Here is a 23275-nt window from a genome sequence, read left to right on the forward strand (position 1 = left end):
GAAAGCCGTTAGCTGTAAATTGGGGTTGGCTGACCATACTTACCAACCTTGTAACTCATAGAACTCTTTTATTCTTTTCCTTCAAACATGGTGTTTTGAAAGATTGGCTCTTCAAAACAAACTGAATTTATTGTGTAGTTGCTTATAGATAACGATTTCCATTAGATTGAGATTTATTTTACTGGGCTTTTAAAAATGTATAAAGGAGGTTACAGACCCCTAAAAACATCTGAAGGGATCTTGAATTGGGAGCCGTAAGATTTCTAGAAAAATGAGCTTCTCAAGTCTTAGTTCCCCAGGTCCCGTCTAAGGATTCAGCGGAAGGGGAAACAGGTATTACTGATAGGATGTATCTGGGCATGTCTCCCTCCTGCTGTCCCCAAAACGGGAGTATTGGGATGCCCCCTTAAACATGTCATCACAAGAAAATCATATTCTCAAGACTAAGGAGGCTTGGACATTACCAGCCACATCTGAAACACAGAAGCATAATTTTTACACAGGCTTCACACCTCTGGAGGGAAATGCTCGTTATTATGTAAGAAGGCAGGAATCTGGCAAGGCTGCGGACTGCAAACCACCAGAGCAATTCCACAGGAGCCGGCCTGATTGCATTCGCACGTCATCCCTCAAGGACGCTAACAAAGCTGCTGGGACAGGAGGGAGTTTGTAGCAATTCTTATATATTGATTATGCTGGGTTCCATGATCTGTCACAACATTTAAACAATAAACAAAACACTTGAAAAATCACCTTGGACACAAGATTCCCTGGACATTTGTTCTTGGAGGGTGAACTTGTCACAGGGCGAGGATGTGGCAGTTCATTGAGCATCTGCTCCCTCACTTTGTGCCTTCTCTTAGCACCAGGGTCCCCCCTTCCTGCCACATCCTTCCTTCTGAGTGTGTCTCCTTCTGAATCAGCACTCTTCAGGGACATGTCACAGAGGATGTTGCTCCCCATCACTATCCCTTCTTCTATGTTGGCCGCTTCGTGGGTCCTCTTCGTTATTTATTAAACAAGAAACTTAATCAGAACATCCCTCCTTTCTTTTACCTAAAGCCAGTACTTCCCTTTTCAGGAGATGCCAATAATTAGTGTCCCAGCAAATGCTTACCTTGACTACAGTTTTTAAGCTTGAAACACCCTCCCAGGAAACTGATACAGCAATATGATGCTTTCAAGTCTGCTTCTTAAGACACAACCAGTTTAGGGGCTAATGATTTATTGACTGACACTGTGTGCTATTGACTAAATCAATGAATAATCACATGCTAGCTTCCATAGCAAATCCTAAATGGGGCCTACGGTACAATGGGACAGAAAGCAAATCATGGTACTGGGAACATTCTGAGATAATTGTCTGATGATGATTGTGCACTCACCCACCTAGAGCACCCGAGGCATGGAACACAACAAGTGTAATGCACAGAGATTCAAGTAAGTCTGTGTCTAATGAGTTTGGCTGGGGAAAAGGAGAGGGAGAGAGGAAGGGGGCGGGGGGGAGGAAGAAGAAGAAAAAAAAGGAGGAAGAGGAAGAGGAGGAAGAAGAGGAGGAACGAGGGGAGAAGAAGGCAGGAGGAGGGGAAGGGAGAGAAGAAAGATTCACAGTTAATGTGGAGGCCCTTTCTCATTCAGAAAAATAAGATTTGGGCCTGAAGAATTAGTTTCTGGGCAACCGGTGTGCCTTTCTGCACAAGTAAACTTCATCAGACCTCTCATTCTGTGAGACGCAAAGCAAATCGCTAACTCTACAATTGCTTTGATTACTTGGTCTCTAGAAATTATCCAGCTATTGACTCAACTTTCCATTTTATCATACCTATAAGATTTAACAAATGCAAATTTGCTTACAAATCACAAGCCTTGTAACAAATCAGGGTAAGTATAAAAACTAAAAAAACAAAATTTATCTTTATCACAGAAGAGACTATCCATTTTGGAATGTTAGGTGCTGAATAACTATTTTATCATTTTAAGCACGCAGAATATGAACAGCAGGTAAATGATGTGTTTTCTTTTCCATTTCTATCCCTCGTACCTAACGGGGTTGCCTGACATAGCAACAGCTCAAATAAACTGTGTTGAATAAGGATATTTTATATTTCTTTGGGAGTTTTCATGGGTTCCTCAGAGAGGCCACCCCTCACCCCGCAATCACTGGGGACCTCCAGCGGCCTGTATTACTCCCAAGGCAGGCAAATGCTGGCTGCTTAGAGCTCCTGCCTTGGCCACTGGGAAGCTGGAGGCTCACCCTCCTTGCAGTGTCACTTCACCCCCAAGTGGCTCTCCAGGACAGGATCTCTTACTGGCTGACCTTGAGGCCTGGCCCACGTCTGTCTCGTGGAAAGCAGTCATATTCTTGGCCCTGACAACTTCCAGGTATCCAATCAGCTCCAAGGCGGCAATCTCAGAGAAACCTGTTCTTTAGATTTTTCAGAACGAATCAGGTCCCAGTCTATTGTGTCCCCCAAAATGCAGATGGCATTTATGTAAGCCCTCTAAGAGGTCTGGTTGAAGTCCATCACTCTGGGCATGGGGAAGAGGCAGGCACCACCCTTGCCTCCCCTTCTGGAGAGGGTAAGGTTTGGAGCACAGCACAGTTTGCCCCAGCAGTCCACGTGACCAGGGCTTCAGAGTCACAGAGCCAGTTTGTGTGCGTACCTTTGCACTCCTGCGAGGTGGTCTCACACCACATTTTCAAATGGCACATTTAATGTATTGAGTACTCAGCGAAAACTGAGATTCAAATAGTTCCGTTTAACATAGTGTTATATAAGAGTATTCCATTTCACCCTAAAATATGAAATGTTAGATTTCCAAAGTAGATTAATTACGATAGTTTTGTTCACTTGATCACATTTTACATTGCTTCATGGTTTTCGGTTACGAGGTATTATCTCTCTCTACAATTACAGCTTGGCTGAACCTCTTTGAGTATGTTGTTTTTCTTTGCTCCCTCAGTCATTTTTGGTTTCTTCACTCTCAACTATACCTCACATCATATAAAACTCCTGGGGATAGCAAAGGATCAGGTTTTAGTCATCTGCAAATTTGGTTGGGTCTGATCTTTCTCTAATTCATGTCCTCTGCTCTCTTCCTGTACTTCCACTAATCTCCATGGAGTTGAAACATCAGAGTTAGGAGAACATTTTTAAGTACTAACCCCAGTGGCTTTGTGTGTGTTTGTTTTGTATTTTGTCCCTGTCCCCAGTGGCCCTGACCTATTCAATCAGCCAGAACTACTGCTTTCATTACTTTAGGGAGAAGGGATGACACAGCACAAAAGCAGAAAACAAACACATGGATTATTTTCTGTTTCAAAGTCTTGGGCCCTGGCCTGATGGGTATTAAGTAAGCCGAAGCTCTGAAGGCTGAGGAAGCTGGCAGAACCAGAGAAGGTGGTGGAAGGGTATTAGAGGCTGGGGAGTCCCTGGGAAGGGGCCCTAAACCCCCCCAAACTCCAACCTCCAGGCAGACCCTGAGGAGTGGATAATAGAACCCCAAGATAGAACTGGGGAATGTGACGGCAGGGGCACAGCCCCTGCCTGTCCTGGCAGAGTCAGCGGAGGACAGGGAGGTGCCAGGCTGGACATGTGTGTGTGGTGTGCCTGGGCCAGGGACTGAGCCCCAGATGGGCCCCAGTACCCCAGCAACCCACAAGGACAGGCCCCAAAGGTGGCACATAAACGGAGCCTGCCAAGTTTTCTTCTGGAAAGAAGAATGATCCATGTGCATCAAGAGTATCATGGGAATAGCTCAAAGAGAACCAGACCTTAAGCTGTCTTGCTGTGGGGAACATGTGCCAACATGGCAATGACAGGGGAGGAATGCCTTGGGGGCAGGAAGCAGATGCCAGTACCAACACAGACGGCAAGGTGCAGGTGGCCTGTTGACCCCAGTGTGAGGTCCTGAGTGCAGCCCCTGGGACCTCGACAGACCTAGAAGAGGGGTGGGACAGGGGTCTGAGCAGTCTAAGCTGCATAATATTCCACGTGTGTGTATAATGGAAGAGGACCCAGCTCGCAAGAGGAATGAAATTCTGGCATGTGCTACAACATGGATGAATCCTGAAGACATACGCCAAATGAAATAAGCCAAACACAAAAAGACAAATACTGTACAATTCCACCCACATGAGGGATGCAGGGTGGTCAGATTCAGAGACAGAAAGTAGAATGGTCATTGTCAAGGGCTTGGGGCAGGGTGTCGGGGGAGCAGGGAGAATGGAGAGTTATGATTTAATGGGTACAGAGTTTCATTTGGGGAAGATGAAAAAGTTCTGGAGACGGATGGTGGTGATGATTGTGTAGCAGTGTGAATGTACGTTGAACTGTACACTTAGAAATGGTTAAAATGCCAAATTTTATGTTGTGTATATTTTACCACAATAAAAAAAATTACTCTCTGCTAAACTAATTCTAGAGGTCACTGTCTTAGAAAGGACAGCCACAGTGGCCCATATAGCACAGGCGCTTTTGCTTGCAGTCCCCCAGCTTGGGTCCTTCCGTGGGGTTCCTCTGGCTTTGCCCATGTTCCCCAAGAGGAAGTGAGTCTCACAAACTTCGGTGCTACTGGTGGATACAAGGGTGTCTCACTTCCTGTCCCTCAAGGTGGCCAGCTCCAGTCTAGCTAGCATTGCCAGACGGTTTCAATAAAGATAATGGAAATATATGTTTGAGTTGGGATTTTTGCCAATTTATTTCCTAGACAGAAAACCCAAGTATAGACCTATGTGAAGAGAAAGGTGGAGGAAAGCTACAGCCATGATGATGACAATCACTTCCTTCTGTGATGTACATTAAAACTCAAAGAGGGTGCTTATTCTAGTGCAGTTCTTTGACATCAAGTAGGGCAAATAGTATAATTCATACACCATAGATGAGACAAGATGAGGCACAGAAAATTTAAGAAACTTGCCGAGGTTCCCTAGCTCAGCAAGGGTGTGAACATGGACTTCAGCCCAAGTGCTTGGAGTCCAAATCTGCAGCCCTTTTCCATGTATCAGGCTCTCCTTTCAGAGAAGGATGAGAAGCTTCCTGGGCAGGCTTGGATCATCCAGAATGCTGGATACCACAGAAAGGCCAGGAGCATGTGGGATTCTCTCTCAGGGCAAGCGTTCTACCTGGTGCTGCATCTAGATTCCAAATGAATCCAAAAACTAATATATGCACATCACATTTTGTTTATTCATTCATCTGTCTATGATGGGTTCTTTCCACCTTTTGGCTATTGTGAATAACTGTGAATTGTACACTTGTGTATAGTTATCTGTTTGAGGCCCGGCTTTCCACTCTTTTGGGTGGCAGAGAATAATTTTTAAAAGCATTCTAACCCAGGTGCGGTGGCTCACACCTATAATCCCAGCTACGTAGGAGGCTGAGGTTGGGGGATTTCTTGAGGCCAGAAGTTTGAGACCAGCCTGGATGATATAACAAGACCCTGTTTCTTAAAAAATGTTTTAAATTAGCCGGGCATAGTGATGAACACTGTAGTCCCAGCTACTGAGGAGGCTGAGGCAGGAGGATCACTTGAGCCCAGGAGTTGGAGGCTGCAGTGAGCTGTGATCACATCACTGTACTCCAACCTAGGTGACAAAGTGATACTCCATCTCAGAGGAAAAGAAAAAGAAAGTATTCTATAAAAGAAAACTAAGAACAGTTAGAAAAACATAAATAATTAAATTTACCCCTTTTAAAGATTCATGAAGGAAGCCATTGTTAGGGTTTTTTGAGCTGACGTTATAAAAGCTCTTCTTATCACAAGCTTTTTAAGAAAAAATGACAAAGGACTTTCTGGACTCTGTAGATATTAGGAGACTATACAAATGACAGTAACCAAAGCAATTAGCAAGTGATAAACTGGACATTAATATGTTTAATTAAAAAATTACAGCTTTAATTCTCAAACTTGACTAACAGAAAATGAGTATACTTATTCAATTTCTTAGATTCTTATGACATAGTTACTTCATACATATATTAATAAATATTTTAAAAAATATTGCACATGGTAATACGTAGCTCTAAGGCATATCACGATTTATGAGATAAGCTCCTTCCCATGTTTCATCAAATACCTACAAATAAATCACATTTTAAATGGGTGAAGACTAGGAGCAATTGCTGTTTAAAGAATTCCTGGGGGGAAAAAAGCTTTTGAAAAAGATTCCTTTTGTTATTCAAATAATCACCTGCTAATTCTCTGCTTCATTAATGCAGAATTTCATGTTTGGTTTTTTGAAACTAGGAAACTCTTCAAGTCTGAAAAATGAATCACTACTTTTTTTTTTTAACTTTACTAACTTAACCTGTCATATCATTTTGTTGGCTCAAAATGTTATGCTGCATCTTTGGCTATTCCGAACACAATTAAAAGTAGAAAATAGCATCACTCAAAATTGAGAAAGAATATAAAAAGGCAATGTTTTCCTGAGATTGTCCATCCAGAAGCCAGTGCCACAGGCCCAGGGAGACATTTCACGCCCTAATGAACCACCTGACCCTCACCCTACCTCCTCTCACCAGCTTACCTTTGCTTCTCACTGTTCACTAATGGCCAATTCCCGTCTCTTCTTTGCTCAGGGTATTTTTCACCTCACTCTGGCCTCTATTTTTTCTGAAATGCCCCAAAGACATCAATGCCTCTTGTTCGGTCTATGGCCTCCAGTCTCCCTCATCCTACACTCTGCTTACCTCTGCTGTAAGGTCCACACTCCTCAGATGGACATGCAAGACCTTGCATAATCTGATCCCAATCTTTCTTTCCAGTCTCATCTGTACTCAGTGTGCTGGGTCCTGAAGAAATCTGCTCCCGCTGGGTTCTCTCTGGGCTCCTGCCTCCAGGTCTTCACTTCATGAATTTTCTCTGCTTGGAATCCCTTTCCCCTTCCAAATGTCCCCACGCCACAGCCCATCCCCTTACTGGCTCATCCACCAAGTCGTCCTCCTTGGGAACTCACGCTTTTATCTGTACTCTCATGGAGAGTTATCTATTTGTCTCTCAAAATGCTTGTCACTCTCTACCCCACATACCAGTTATTTGTGTTTCCATCTCAGTCCCCCAGGCCTCCTGCCTAATAGGAGCTCAATGAAAATACAGGAATTATCATGGGATACCAAGCACTATTAGTAAACTCATTTCATAAATGTATTACTCTTATAAGAAGTCAGAGTTTTGAGTTATGTGCAATAATGATATCATATATATGTGTGTACATACACATATATATTATATAGATGTTGTATTTTCCAGATCTATATTATCTCCAGACCCTTGAAAAACGTGACATTCCCGTCCTCACCTGACATGTAAGCATAGTGAAGAAAGAGCTAGCAAGAAACAGTCAGTGCTGCTGTATCAGGTGAGCAAAAATTTCTGAAAGCAATAGGAGAACATGCCTCACTCCCAACACTGAAGCTCAATCTGACTGCACGCCCTTTCCTAACGTCTCCAGACAGCATCACTGATGGGGTCAGGAATGTCTGGATATATATGGATCATCAAGAACTCATGTGACAAACAAGACTTCAGATGAAGCTGAAGAGTGAATGTACTCTCTCATGGCAACAGAAACCACCACGGATCAGTATTGGTAACATTCTTTAGGTCAGATTCCCCTTCTTAATCCAGAGGAGCCATTAGCAGAGCATCCTCCTGGATATGTCCAGCTCCCAAGCGCAAACCTCCCCTCCAGCCTGGATCCTGTCATAGAGGTAACTTTGTGCACCCACTTAGGCTAGTGACAAAGTTTCCCAAGGACTGTTTACCTGTATAGAATCACTCTGCACACCTACAAGGCAATTTACATTAAGTATATTAAATATCTGGCTTTGCTTATGCATCATGGGTCTGCTAAATAGATTTAAAGCACTTTATCTCTTTTCCCTGTCACTTTTTCAATGGTGTACACATAAGCCCTTAGAAGAAATGGCTTTTGTGTTGTCGTTGTATACATTTTTTTTGAGACAGAGTCTCACACTGTCACCCAGGCTAGAGTGCCGTGGCGTCAGCCTAGCTCACAGCAACCTCAAACTCCTGGGCTCAAGTGATCCTCCTGCCTCAGCCTCCCCAGCAGCTGGGACTACAGGTACATGCCACTGCACCTGGTCTCGCTCTTGCTCAGGCTGGTCTCGAACTCCTGAGCTCAAGCAGTCCTCCTGCCTCGGCCCCCCAGAGTGTTAAGATTACAGGCGGGAGCCACCACACCTGCTGGCATCGTATACTTTTAAAAGCCTACAATGGGAAGAAACCCAGCCCCACAGCATGCAAATCCCTGCAGGCCAAAGGTAGCAGAGTCTGTTAGGTAAATGCTCTCTTGGAGGTACCTTTCCTCTTCTCCAGAGTGTCCATCTCTCTATTGGTTTACTCCATTGCACTCAGAAACTAGAAGTCATTTACCCAACATCATCAGGAATTCTTACAAATACAGCATTTTAGTATGTCTTAATAAAAACTTAAGATAGCTAGAATTTTTTCAAAGGTGATTACACATGGGCAGACCTTTCTCTTTTTGGAGTAATCGTGGCTGAGGGCTTCTCAGCTACAGCACATATTTCTTCAACATGGACTATATCTGGCCCGGGGCGCCCATGGACAGCTCAGCTGCCAAGATCGTGCCGACTCTCCTTCCTCTGGGACCTCACGCCCAACCTCTGGGACATCAGTGAGGCCTCCCACAAGATCCGGCTGGCTTGAGGCCCTTTGCCCATTTGCCTAATCCCCTCTGCTGGCAAAGGCAGTAATGCCACGATGCCAGATCGACAATAGTCAGTAACCTGCTTATCAAGGGCTCACTCAGGGGCCCCAAAGCGTTTGCCTGGTCTCACTAACAAATGTTCTGAAAAGAGGTGGGTAAGCAGGCTCAACTGCCAAACAGCACTGGGATCTGTCTCTGCTACCAGGTGAGAACACTGGCAGAAAAAGCCGCAATGACCATGAATGGATTGCCTCACAGTTTTAACTATTTTTCTTGGGTCCTGAGATTTATACTTGTGTAGTTTCTGCTAAAGAACTGGCATGGTATAGATGGAATATCATGCTTAGAACCCCAGACTAAGATTTCAGAAAACCAGAGGCTGACATCCAGCTCTGAAATGAAAAATAATCTTATGTGAGTTACTTAACCTGTTTCCTCTTCTGCCAAACTAGAACAGGACGGTCCCCGTCAGCCTGCACACTGCTGCATCCGGTGAGCAGACGCCTCTGAGGGCGCCCGGACACGCAGGCAGCACCGGACAAAGGAGCTCACTGTCGCTGCCGGCGTGAAGTAGGAGGCTTTGGTGCACAAGTGGCTTCTCTTCATAATGTCTAAACCAAACGTAGCAGCTGCCAAATTGTCACAAAGCAGGAGAAAAAGGAAAACAACTAGCAGGAGGGCATTTGCAAAAATGGTCTTTTATTTGATTTAAAAAAAAAAAGTTTGTGTCCATTTTGTGACAATTCTAATTACAGAGTGCCTTCAGCATCCAAGGCACTAGGATGCTAAAAACACCAGAAAAGTATAATACAATCCTTGCCCTCAATGAGCTTATAATTTCTGTGTGTGTGTGTGTGTGTGTGTGTGTACACTCACAGCTAAATTGAGGAATACAGCTGGCCCTCTATGGGTTCCACATTCGTGGATTTCAATCAGATTGAAAATAGTTGGGAAAAAACGGATGAGTGCATCTGTACTGAACAGGCACAGACTTTTTTCTTTGTCCATCCATCATCATTCCCTAAACAATACTGTGTAACAAGTGTAACAACAATTTACATAGATTTACATAGCATTTACATCGTATTCAGTATAAGAAATCTAGAGATGATTCAAAGTATACAGGAGGGTGTATGGTTCTATGCAAGTGCTACGCCACTTTATATCAGGGTCTTGAGCATCTGTGGATTTGGGTATCCACGGGGGTCCTGGAACCAATCCCCATAGACAGGGAGTATGACTGTGCTCGGGCTCACTCTACCACGGAGCACAGGCCACAGGCAGAGCCCATGCTGACTGCAAGGGTCTGGGGAGCCTTCACAGACAAGTTTGCATTTGTGCTGGGCCTTAAAGAATGGAACTTCAGCAAGCAAAAATAGAGAAGGGATTTTTGAAAAGAAGAAAAAATACCTGCGAAAAGACAGGGAGGGTGATGGTGCCGTGCACCCCGATGTGCTGACATGCTTGGGGAAAATGAAGTGGTGACCTGTGAGATCCCCACCTGGGTAGGAGGCATCAAAGACAGGCAGGAGGGATTCGCTACGTTTGTAGCAGAGTCTCTCAGGCCCCTGCCTGCAATGCCTCTGAATCAAATGTGGTGCCTTAAGATCTCAGCCGCTTCTCTCTGATCCTGCCCTTGTCATTCAGTTTGGCACAAAAATGGCACCTTCTTGCGGTTACAAGACAGACACTAAGGATATACTCCCAATTTACAGTTCTGAGGAAGTGTTTCCGTGGAGACAGAAGGCTGGCGAAATAAGAAAGGCATTCCACCTTCCAAATGTCTATTGTTTTTGTCCCAAAACACCTTTGTTTTTCTGAAGTCATATAAACATAAGAAAATGGTGAATCTTTTAAACTCCAATAAAGTGAAAGACTTCAGGGGTTCCAATGAAGTATTTCTCCAAGTATATTAATAACAATATCAAGAATAGTCATTCATTCACTCAGCAAATACTTATGGAGCACCTATCATGCACCAGGTGCTGTTAGAAGCACTGGGGATATGACAGAGAACAGAACAGATAAAAATCCCCACCCTCACGGAGCTTCCAGTCCAGCAGGCAGAGACTGACACAATGAAATAAATAAGTAAAATAGTGAGCCAGACCACGAGACATGCCATGGAGAGAAAGTGTAGGGAAAGGACGCAGGTAGCACCTGTGCCATTTGAACAGATGCTTGAAGGAAGAGCAGGATGGAAAGCCATGCAGATGTCTAGGAGAAGAGCACCTGTGGCAGGAGTAACAGCAGGTGCAAAGGCCCTGAGACACATCAACAGGGCTGCGAGGTTGCAAGGAGGCCAGTGTGTCTGGAGCTGGGTGAGGGAAGGGGTGAGAAGTTAGATGCATGAACAGAAAGGTAACAGTGACTGGGAGTCTGAGGCAGGACAGGAGTGGAGCACAGCTTGTGGAAGCAAAGAGAAGAGGGTGCTTCAAGGTGGAGGAGATGATCAATATTCTCAAATGCCGCTGAGGGGCCAGCAAGGTGAGGACTGAGCATGGCCCCTTGGAGTTAATACTGTGGAGGGCATTCACTGCCCTTGATAAGAAGAGTATTCCGTGTAGGGGGAGGGTACAAAGCCTGGCTGCTTTGTGAATTCAGGGAAGAAGGGGAGGAAAGGAATTGACGACAGTTTTGCTGTAAAGGGAGCAGAGAAATGGAGTGGTCATGGGAGAAGGGAATGCTGCCAGGAAAAGTTGTTTTTGTTTTGCTCTTCTTTTTAAATGGGAGAAATAACAGCCTGTTTGCATACTGTTAGGGCTACAGTAAGGGAATAGCTGATGATGCAGGAGCAAGAAGGGGCAACTGTGAGAAGCGGCGAGGGGCCCCAGTGGAGGGAAGAGGTTCTAGTGAATGGGGTGGGCTTGGGCAGCAGCAGGGACACCTTCAGGAGAAGCAGGGAAGGCAGAGCACCTGGGCACTGGCGTGGGCGGATGCGACAAGTGCCGAGAACTCGTGGAGACCCTCTCCTGACAGCTGTCTTCTCAGTGGATGGCACGAGTGAGGCACGTAGTGGGCAAGCAAGAGGAGGGTGGCTCTGAGTGACACAACCTGCTTACATTTTGGAAGCTCCCTCCGGCTTCTGGGTTTACAACAGACTGAAGAGAGTCAAGAATGGAAATAAAGCAGCCAGTTAAGAGGTTATTGCAGGCAGGTCCGAAGGTAGTGAGTTAGCTCACTTGATTGTTCATAATCGGTTACAGATTGAACTCCTTCTTCTACTACTTCCCCCTTCTCACTGCTGCACTTGCCTAGTCTAAACATCAATAAATAAATAAACGAATAAATAAATAAATAAATAAAAAGAGGTTATTGCAATCCAAGATAGAGATTATTTTTTTTTTTTCCAAAACCAGGGTGGCAGCAACAGAAGTGGAAAAATAATCAGCTTCTGAATATATTTTGAATACAGGCGAGTGTGGCAGAGTCAATGAAATACGGAGTGTTTTATTTTTTCCCCCCAAACCAATACAACAAAACCAAAAGATGTTATTACAGCATTTAAACCAAAATCAATAACATTTCAGTTGCTTTTACTGACAACGATCCAGTTTTTAACTAGCAAAGATTATTCCAGAACTGTGGCGATGTCAATGCGTGATGCCAGTGAATACATAAAAGTCTGCTGGCATTGTAAAGCTTTGTAGAAATGGAAGCTGTAGTTAAAAGCAAGGCATCTGCGTCTGCTCCAATAAGCCAATTGGCAGGAATGAATCGATAAATCACAAAATTAGTGTGGAAAAATATTTCAAGCTTTCCAAGATCAAAGAATGGATAGTAAAATATTAACTTGATGTCCTTTTAACTTTCTTTTCTCAATATTTATTAGTGTTTGACCTCCCTGGAAATGAGAGTTCCATTATAAGCTCTTTTGATAAATGGATTGAAAGGTTGTCTCGGAGCACTCCGCCTTCCCTAAGTATTTTCTATTCTCCAGTGAAATACTATTAGTCTGCATTTTACAGTAACTCTCCTCAGTGTCTCACAAACACACATCTCTATTCAACACAGAGAGGAACTAAGGGTCCTGCCCTGTCTCTCTTCCTCCGCATGCCACGGTAAAAGAATCATTTATAAAAAACGGCCACTCCTGGTGGTTCTTCGGGCCTATTTTAAGCATATTTCATCTAATATTTAGGGCTTGGAACAACCAAAATATGTGAGGATCCCCGTCTATCTCTTCAAATTTATAGCAGGGAAGAATATACACAAAACTTCCCCGAGAGAAGAGAACAGAAATCCCTTCCCCCTCTTTCCCTATCTCAGATTTTGTTTGAGAAGCATGAGCTGCTGACTCCTGTCACCCAGATGTTCTGTACCATCCTAAAGGGCATATAAGATAGATTCCCATAAGAATAATAGCAGTTTTGCATCAAGCAATTCAACTTCTAGGATTTAATACTAAAGAAATAAGGATGTGAAAAGACTTAGCCTCATGAATGTTCATCACAGCATGGTTTATTAGAAAGAAAAACTGGAATCAATCTAAATGTCTAACTATAGTTGACTGGTTAAAAAAAATAAGTTCCATACGTGCAATTGAACATGCATAGCCATTAAAAATGATGTCAAATACTTAAAGATTTGGAAAGATGCTCATGGTAGATTTTGCAATAAAATTAATATGAGCAGTCTGACCACATTTTTATAAAAAGAAAGTATAGATTTACAAGTATATATGTACATAAAAGGGAATTAGAAACATAAGCATCAAAAGATTTATGTGATTACTTCTAAGTGTAGGATTTTCAGGCAGGTCATCCATTTTGCTCCTCTATACTTCGTTCTAATTTGTCCATAAATATCATCTTATTATTTGTGTGATTGGAAAAGTGCCAGTAAAACTTAACTAAATATTATCCATGGTGGCACGCAAGTCTCCCGAGAAGACTGCCTGGCCAAAAACACCCCAATGGCCCCTGACCATGGCTTTCTAGACATGTGCTGTATTTAGGCCCTAATGTGGCCCAGAGATGGCCTTCTTCCATGGATCTGTGACAATCTGCTCAGCCATCAGGCTGACTGTATTCTTCAGGCATCAAATGGAAGAAAATGGGAACAGCAGCAGAGATTCAATACCCACAGAGCCCTGAGGAACAGGGCAGTAAACACAGGCTTCAGGCTTCAGGTGGGATGTGTCATGATGCTGGTTTCCTTTGCACAAAAGCAACAGATGCTGTTCAGAGACAAAACGTAGCCAGAACATCTGGGTTAGGGAATGGGGCATGCAGGGGAGAAGAGAAAAGGCCCAGAAAGAGAACATGAACGTGGCTCATACTTGTTCAAATGAGCCTTATGCTGTAAAACAGCACAGCTAGAGAAATTCCAGGTTGAAATTACAAGGCCCAATATAAGACCCAAACAATTTACAAAGATTCCTCTAAATTAAGAATGAAGTCCCCAAAGAACCAAATTCTAATACCTTGAACTTCAAACAAACTACTTTAAAAGCAACACTAAAAACTTCAGATGGAAATTAGATTACATGCATGCTCCATCTGTAAGAGCTTACCTACCACAAACTCAATTACTCATTCCAAAATGAGATACAGGTTGGTTTGGCTTTACTGATAGGCTTGTCCCGATAACTGAGAGTGACTGAAGGGGAGAAAGACTCAGTTCTCTTTCTTGGTTAACTTAAAACCAAACCTCCAGGTAAATACATACACAGGTAGCTATGCTTTGCAAAGCAAAACACTGCCACCTCAATACGCAAAGTCAACCCTGTATTGACTTTCATCTTTTATGCCATCTGTTTGCATATAGAAAGTGCTGGGGCATATTTGTCTTTGAAAAGAGTCAAGTTCCCCACCCTCCCCCCAGGATAATGCTTGTTCCAAATAAGTATTTTCTCTTTGCCATCACCCTCTGTCAGTTCTAGAATTTGCTCTTCTCCAATGTTGGCCTGTTTTCCAGTTCTGAGCAGAGGGCAAAAGCATGTGTGCCTCCCTCTCCTGTCGGCTCACTCATGCCTAACCCGCAGTCCTGCTGGCCTTTGGGACGCTGCCAGCATCCCCCTCTTGGAGACATCTGTTGCCTTGCTCAAACCAAGAAGCCTCTTAAGCACGTGACGGGGCTGTGCGGAATTAGAGAGTGCCACCTCCAACTAGAGGCGTATGTCCACCTCGCCTCTCCCCTGTCATTTCCTCCTCTAGCTTCGGCCTCAACAAGTGGCCAAGCCTCACACAAGCTGTCAGGGACAGATGCTATGTGAAAAGAGGAAATTGGACTCAAAGATGCTACAGCTTTTTTAATTAAGTCCAACCTAAAAGCCAAATAGCGAGGCATGAAATGAATACTTACTTGCAAATAAGCACCACGGTTTTCAAACACAAATGCTTTGGTTCAGGTTAGTAGGCAACTTCTCAGCTTTCTCAAAGGTCACATTGTTCCTCTGCCAATGCCTCAGATATTTGCGCCTCAGCAGTGAAAAATGCATTTTGCACTGGAACACGGGTATCCTCAGTTTTCTTTTGTGAATTTCTTCCTCTGCCATCCCTGGGCTCGTTGAGTTGGCAGGATGAAGTGCGTCCGCACACAGCCAAATGCTCACTCTCATCTATTCATCCCCGGCCTCCTCACTCCTGCAAACCCACTGATTGCCCACTGCACGCCAGGCCTGGCTTCACCCTCTAAGAAAAAGGAAGAATGACACCCTGGTGGCTCCCCTCTTCCCAGCTCCCTGAGCTAATTCTCCTCATTTGCTTTGTCTCCATTTCTTTGTCTCCATTTTCTCTGGTTTACTATTTGTTTTCTATCCCCTTCCTTATTGTTCCTCTCTGCGTGCTGTCTGCTAATGAAAGCCAACCAGGGCCTCTGCTGCCATTCTCAGCTTAAATGGCCAAGCTCCGTGTTGATTATTAAGGACAGGGAGGACTCTGGGAGAAGACCACGTGGATTTTTTAAGACAGAAGAAAATAAAAAAATTAAAAGAAAAAGATGAAACAAAGCCCCTCAGATAGAGAAAAAAATAGAGCTTAAAATATACACTACAGATTCTAAGGTGATCACAAAAATGCGGGTGAGCCTCATTGAGAGTTACATTTTTCTAACTTCTTTTCCATCATTTCAACCACAGAGAAAATTAAATATATTATTTAAGGTACTCAAGAAAGATCTTGGCCGGGCGCGGTGGCTCACGCCTGTAATCCTAGCACTCTGGGAGGCTGAGGTGGGAGGATTGCTTGAGGTCAGGAGTTTGAGACCAGCCTGAGCAAGAGAGAGACCCCGTCTCTACTAAAAATAGAGAGAAATTAGCCAGGCAACTAAAAATAGAAAAAATTAGCCTGGCATGGTGGTGCACGCCTGTAGTCCTAGCTACTCAGGAGGCTGAGGCAGAAGGATCTCTTGAGCCCAGGAGTCTGAGGTTGCTGTGAGCTAGGCTGATGCCACAGCATTCTAGCCTGGGCAACAGAGTGAGACTCACTCTCAAAAAAAAGAAAAAAAAAAAGTCTTACACACTTCACAATTAATAAAGAGGAGATAGATCATTGAATACTGCCTATTTTGAAAAAAAAAAAAAGGAGGGAAACTCAGCTATCATCCTGATCCTGACTGTTTTACAGACCAGGAAACCAAGAAGAATCAACTTGTCCAAGACCACACATAACCAAGTAGTTGCTGAGTCCAATGCAGATTCCCACATTTTCCTCCCCATTCCCACCCACAGCCCCAGCAACTATCCACCTTCCCCATTCAGGGTGTGTTTTTACAATTTTTATTTATATTTATTATATTTATTTTTATTATTTATATTTTATTTTAATTTTTTTATCATATTTTCATTTTAAAATATTGTACAAATTGGAGATAAAGAACATAAACTATGTGTTTGTTATGAAAATCTAATTACAATGTTCAGAGTTTCCTTAGATAATTATGACATGCAGTATTTTTTAAAGAAATGCGGAAGAGTAAATTTGAAACAAATGCAACCAAGACTATAGGAAGGAGAAGGAAATTAGCCTATTCCAAGATAATGCTTATCATAGGACAATCATCAAGAAAGGAATATGTAATTTTGGATTATTTTTATCTTAGTGTGATCAAGTAAGACAAAACTTAAAACTGAATAAGAATTTGATTTCAGAGTCTACTAGTTAGGATTCCTTGGGTTAAGTGACAAAAGCACAACCTAAATTGCCTAATGCAAAAGAAAATTTATTGTTCTTAAATCTGAAGAAAAAAATCAAGGGTCGGGTCTCATTTTAGGCACATCTTGACGTAGGTATGGCTCAAATGATGACTAACACTTGTGTGGTACATATCACATGCTGGCTACTGTTCTCAGCATTTCACATGATGCACTGATCCTCACTACACCTTTGTGAGTAGATATTATAATAATTCCCACTCCACAGATGAGGAAACAGAGGCACAGAGACTAACTTGTCCAGAGTGACCACATTAGTAAATGGCAGAACAATTCAAACCCAAGTGGTCTGGCTCCAGCGTCTAGATTTTAATCACTGCTTCCTCATGTCATCACAATCTAGTTTTGTTCTATTTCTCACCTCCACTTCCTCTGTCTCGGTGCCCTTCTCTTCCAGATTCTCCCGTCCTGGGAACAAGGGAGCTGAAATAGCTTGAACCTCAAAGGCTGAGAACTCCAAGTTCAATGGAAAAGACCAAGGGTCTCGTTTCCAGGAGCCCCAGCAAAAGTCTCTTTGCCTCCCATTGGCTTAAACCAAACATGGGAGAATCTAATGTTCTGATTGGCCAGGTCCAAGCTGAGTACCCCTGCAAAGCAGAGTGCAGAGGGAACTCCACCAGAAATACATGGACTAAAGGTACAGCAGGAGAACAGGACCCCCGTCCCCCAAGAAACTGGGGTAGTTATCAGAGATGGTGAATAAAGACTAGGCTGTAAAAGCAACAGGTGAACACTATACCGTCAAACTTCACCACAACAATTAAAATATTTCCTTTTCAGTGATCGAATAGAAGCTCTTGGGCCTTTGGGTTATATAGGTGCCCTGTAAGACTCATGTAAAATTCCATTTTGTATAAATGAATGTGAATAAAGGAGAAAAGTATATGAAAAGTTGAACCAAGACAGGACAGTTGTGATTTATTTACACTTGTAGATCATCTCCACCAAGCCCACTCATATGGGCTTTATGACCTCTCAATGAATTGTGGAGTCACGGAATCTTCCCTTTAGGGTAGACCTAAGAGTCATCCACCCAAAGATCTAATGTGGAGCAGAGGCTGTCCCCAGTGCTGTCAAGAATAATGCTCCCCACTTTACAAGGCAGGCCTTATTTCTCCCCTTTCTTGCTTTAATGTAAGGCATGGCTGGGAAAGGGAGAAAGGACGGGTGAAAGAAAGGGAGATGCCACCAAAAACACTGCTTCACCTTGGCCCTGTGGAAACCTCAGAACCTCTACCCCTTCATCTTCCCCCCCACACACACAGACCTCACCCCTCACTGCACCCCACAACTCATCCTGATGTTTGTGCCAGAGCCCTGCCCTACTTCTTATGATAAGATACCTAGGAGAGACTCCTCTGAAACCAAGATGAGGCCTACCACGATCTCTTAGGTACCCCAAGGTTCAGTTCACAATTATCCCTTAGGTGGTCTTTATCTTTTCCCACAGGAGTCTCAGAAAAAAAAAGATGAGAGAGAATGGAGTCTCGGGGGAAATGTTTATCTAAGGAGGAACAAACTATAGATGGGTGGGTATGATGTACACCCTGGAAAAGAGGCTACAAAGTGTTTGTGAGCATTCAGGAGGAGCTACTGTGACCTCCTGGCTTGGGAGGTCAGAGAAATGGACCCAAGACCTTGTACTTGAGCACCAGGAAACAGTTCATTATGTTTCTGATGGTACCTTTATGAGTTGGATGACTGCCACTAGATGATACAATTAATAATAGTTGGATTTGTAACTGTTCAAAGGACACAAACACTGGGAATAGGTCGGTACAGTGCCAGAGGGCTCTGACCTCACCCCCATCCAGTTCCAAACTTCTGTCAATAACTCCAATGAGGATATTTATGGCATACTTATCAAATTGAGAGTTGAGATGATGCTAGAAAGAAGAACAAGATTGTTGGATGACATAATCAGGATCATCCAAGATATGCACCAGATCCCTGATGAGACATAACGGTGATGAATGTTAAGCCTGTATTCAGGTTAAAATAAACAGACACAAGTACATGATTGTGGAGACATACCTTAGCAGCCACATGTGTAAAAAAAAAGGAGTTTTGGTTGACTCTGCGTGTGGTATGAGTCAACACTGCATTGTGGTTGCCAAAAAACGAATGTGGTCTAGTGCTGCATTGATGGAAACAGAATATTTAGACTGTGGCTTATACCAGGCTCATTGCATTTTATGTGAAGCAGACCACACCAAAAGTTTTGTGCTTAGTTCCTGAACTTACTCTAAAAGAAACATAGGCAAACAGAATTTCAGTAGGAGAGAAGGAACTGGAAACTCCTATGAGGGCATGGAGATGTTTTTTCTGGAAAACAGAGGGATTCCATTAAACATGAGAACTGTCTTTAATGATGTGATAAGTTGTCCTGTGAAAAAAGGCTTCTATTTCTTCTGTGTATCACCTACAGGTGGACCTAGCCCAACAGTGGAAATTAAAGGGAGCCAGATTTTAATGCAACAGAAAGAAGACTTTCCAAAGGAACATCCCAGAAAATAGAAAGAAAAAATTAGCAAGGAACAGAAGCAGCTGAGAGTGTGGGGCTCCACTATGGCAGAGCTTCCTGCTCCTACACTCCCAGCTCCCAGCCTGCTCACACCGCGGGCACCTGCTGCGAAGGCAAGCTTTTCTTAAGGCACTGGACTGGATGCTCTCAAAGGTCCCCCTTCAACCTTGAAGTTCCACGATTTGGTGACTTTGCAAGGACTTCTCTGAAGAGGCAGACTAGAGTCGGGGTGAAGCATGTGAGTTCTGCAGCCGGAACCAGGAGGTTCAGATCCCACTGCATTCACTCTCTATTGCTGCAGAACAAATTGACATGAACCCAGCAGCTTAAGACAGCACCCAGTACTCACTAGCTCACAGTTTCTGTAGGTCCGAAGTCCAGGCATGACTTAACTGGGTCCTCTGCTCAGGGTCTCACAGGCTGAAATCACAGTGGCAGCTGGATGGTGTTTCTTTCTTGAGCTCAGGGTCCTCTTCCCAACTCACGTGGTTCTTGGGAGAATTCATTTTCCTGAGGCTGATGACTGAGGTCCTCACTTCCTTGCTAGCTGTTGGGCAGCTCCAGGGACCACCCTCAGCTCCTTAAGGCCACTCTCAGGTCCTTGCCACGTGGCCCCCTCCATAGGCTGTTCACAACATGGCTGGTTGGTTCTTCAGGGTCAGCAGAAGAATCTCCTGCTTCCGTTCTCTTTCTTTAGGGAAGGCCTGGGCCCTCTTAACGAGCTCACCTATTTAGGTCAGGCCCACCCAAGACAGTCTCCCTTTTAATTAACTAACCCCAAATCAACTGATTAGGGATATGGCTTACTAGTAACATCTGCAAAAATCTCTTTCCTTGCTATATAACGTCACCTAATCAAGAGGGCGAAATCCCATCATCTTTGCATGTTCTGTCCACACTGAAAGAAAGAAGATTCTACAGGTTTGTACAGCAAGGGCTGGGAATCTTAGAATCCTACCAATCACACAAGCTTTTCCACTCAAAGCTTCTGCCCTGGGGCGAGCTGCTCAGCCTCTCTGCAACGTAGTTACTTCATTTATCATAGTGGGAAGAATGATTCCTCAAGGGGTTGTTATGAGGGTTAAATGAGTTAATGCACAAAGCACGGGGAACAGTGTAAGCACCCAGCGAAAGTTGTAAGTTATTGCTATACCGTAAAACATGGTATCCTGAGGAATGACCAAATCCAGTGCAGGTCAGACGTCCTGTGGTCATTGTGCTCTCAAGCAGGATGGGTCAGATGGCACAGGCTCATGGAGAGGAGGCTTCTCTCTTCTTTCCTGCTAGCCGGCTCTCCTCCTTGCTGCCACTTTCACTGTTTGGCTTTAATTTCCTCTGCCTCTTCGGATATCCACCACCTGCCGTTATGTTTTCTTTTCTCGGTGTTTCTTTTCTTCTTCAGTCTTTTTCTTCTTTCTCTGTTGCTTCTCTCGTGATTCTCATCTTTTACACTGGAAGACTGGCCATTATAGCCATTGCCAGCGAATGAGGCTCTGCCTTTCCTTCAGACCAGCACACCTTCTGTCACGTGATCTTCATGCCACTGGTTCTTTTTGTTAGTACACATTGTTTATAGGCTCTTAAAAATATTTATTTAAAGTCTGTGTTTGGTATTGTTTCAGATTCCTAAAGTTATTAAATTTTGACCTATTTTCCCTTTAGGTAAAATACTCTCCTTTACCAAGTAGATAAATCAGAAAATAATATTTTATCTTTCAAAACAATTCAGCATCAGAATTTCCTTTAATAAAAAAATCTGTAATCCTAGCACTCTGGAAGGCTGAGGCAGGAGGATTGCTTGAGTTTAGGAGTTCAAGACCAGCCTAATCAAGAGTGAGACCCTGTCTCTACTAAAAATAGAAAAATTAGCCGGGTGTGGTGGTGCATGCCCGTAGTCCCAGCTACTTGGGAGGCTGAGGCAGGAGGATTGCTTCAGGCCAGGAGTTTGAGGTTGCTGTGAGCTCGGCTGACACCACTGCACTCTAGCCTGGGCAACAGAGTGAGACTGTGAAAAAGGAAAGGAAAGGAAAGAAAGGAAAGAAAGAAAGAAAGAACGATCCACCAGTACCATAAAAAAAAGTATTCATCTTATAACAATTCATTTTCAAAAATAATTTTCAGGAACGCTTCTCTTGTGCAAAGTGAATCATCCCTGGTTTGCAACCCAGTTTGTCAATGAAAAATATAATGACTCGCTAGCAAAGGAAAAAGGCAAAGCACTTTCAGTCTGCCAAAGTCAACGGAAACAGCCAACACAGCTGTAACTGTCAACAGTATTTAAAAATATGACCCATTTCAGCACTGTGCTCGGCGTGTAGCAGGTACTCAGTAGAAATGTCCTGCATTAAATTGCAATGTGGCAGTTGCAGTCTGTTGAACTATCTCAATCAGAGACAACCATGAATCTACTTAATTAGCATGGGTCTTTCTACTTAATACCAAACTCTGACGTGAAATAGAGTTTTCACAACCATCAGAAGAACCAGTAGCAATGAACAGAGCTTGTACGGACAAATGAGCTGACATGCATTATCAGTAACATCTTCAGTGCTGTCGAAAACCAGGTGAGGTCATCGTTTCCATCCTGACCTGTTCTGTCATGCCACTGCCAAGTCAACACGACCGTCTCTCCATTGTTTATGCAGGAGGCTGGGAGGGACTCCTGGGCCTTCCCATCACCAGGGGCCAGGCAGCAGAAGCTGTCAGCTGACACCCTGATGCACAATTTACTTGGGCATGACATTGTGTGTGCAGGAGCTGACGCCCAAGAAGCAGTACCGACCCCACAGCCATCTTTATTTTAGGGGAGATCAGAACAAGGAGGCATCTCCCATGGCAAAACAATCCACTCGTAAATATCTCTAAGAGGCAAGTGACTGGACAGGGCTCTAAGAGTTCTCCCAGTGTTGACAGCAGGCAGAAGAGCTCCTGTGTAGGGATGGAGAGGTATGAGGACCCTTTAGATAGGCTGACTCCTTCTCAGCCACCAAAGAGGTTTTAAACATGTTATATCATATGAGCCTCATAACCACGAGAGACCTTGCCAGTAGGACCACAACTTGGTGGAACTGCCGTGGAGAGAAATTTGGCACTAACCATCAAAATTGCAAACACCCATTCTCTTTGCTATGGCAATTCCATTCCTAGGCATTTATCCTGTAGATAGACTTACACGTGTGTGAAACAATGCAGCATTATTTATAACAGCAGAATATTGCAAACAACCTAGGTGTCCCTAAATTGGGGGTTGCTTAAGTCAAAATTGTACTATATCCTTCAACGGATATTTCTTGATGTGCAAAAAAAGCAAGGTACAAAGAATAAAACAATGCATACACACACATACAGTGATCACTTGTACATGCAAAGAATCTCCCTGTAAGATACATAGGAAATGGCATCTCTGCAAAAGGACCTGGGAGGCTGGGAACAGGGTAGAAGGAGGATTTTGCACTATTTACCCTTCATGAATTTTGAATTTCATACTGTTGAGTATATTGCTTATTCAAAATACATAATTTGCAAAAGCATATGAGATGGTCAGTGTAAGAATTTCATCAGACAATGTTGTAAGGGTGTTTATACACTCTAAGGCCTATGCCTTGGTTATTGCTGTGGTTCTTATAATCCATTTGTTCTTGACTGAAGAAGTCCAAGCTGAGGAAGGAAGATGACTTGTCCATGACCACACAATTCACAGTCACAGGCTGTTCTCACGAAAAACTGTTTACAAGTTTATTGCTGAATATCTGTTTTCTCTGCTAAACTATAACAACTGGGCATAGGAACCACATCAATACCCAGTGCCTGGTAGAGTGTTATGTACTTAGAAGTTTTTACCTCCAATCCTCTCTCTTAATTCCTGTCCCATGTTACGCATGGCCTAATGGACAATTCC

At 43.6% G+C, this 23275-nt stretch overlaps 1 protein-coding gene across 4 annotated transcripts in view; it reads right to left on the reverse strand.

Moving 5' to 3' along the window:
- Nucleotides 1-23275, reverse strand: part of CHN2 (chimerin 2) — a 331335-nt gene that overhangs the window by 188807 nt on the left and 119253 nt on the right. The window contains exon 2 of one of the 4 annotated variants that reach the window (XM_069462637.1): nucleotides 11761-11799. The exons of the other annotated variants lie outside the window; for them this stretch is intronic. Coding sequence (XP_069318738.1) covers nucleotides 11761-11799 — 39 coding nt within the window. The remainder of the gene's footprint in view (nucleotides 1-11760; nucleotides 11800-23275) is intronic. 4 annotated transcript variants of the gene reach the window in all.

The sequence above is a fragment of the Eulemur rufifrons genome, chromosome 29, assembly GCF_041146395.1.
Source record: "Eulemur rufifrons isolate Redbay chromosome 29, OSU_ERuf_1, whole genome shotgun sequence".
Taxonomy (NCBI): domain Eukaryota; kingdom Metazoa; phylum Chordata; class Mammalia; order Primates; family Lemuridae; genus Eulemur; species Eulemur rufifrons.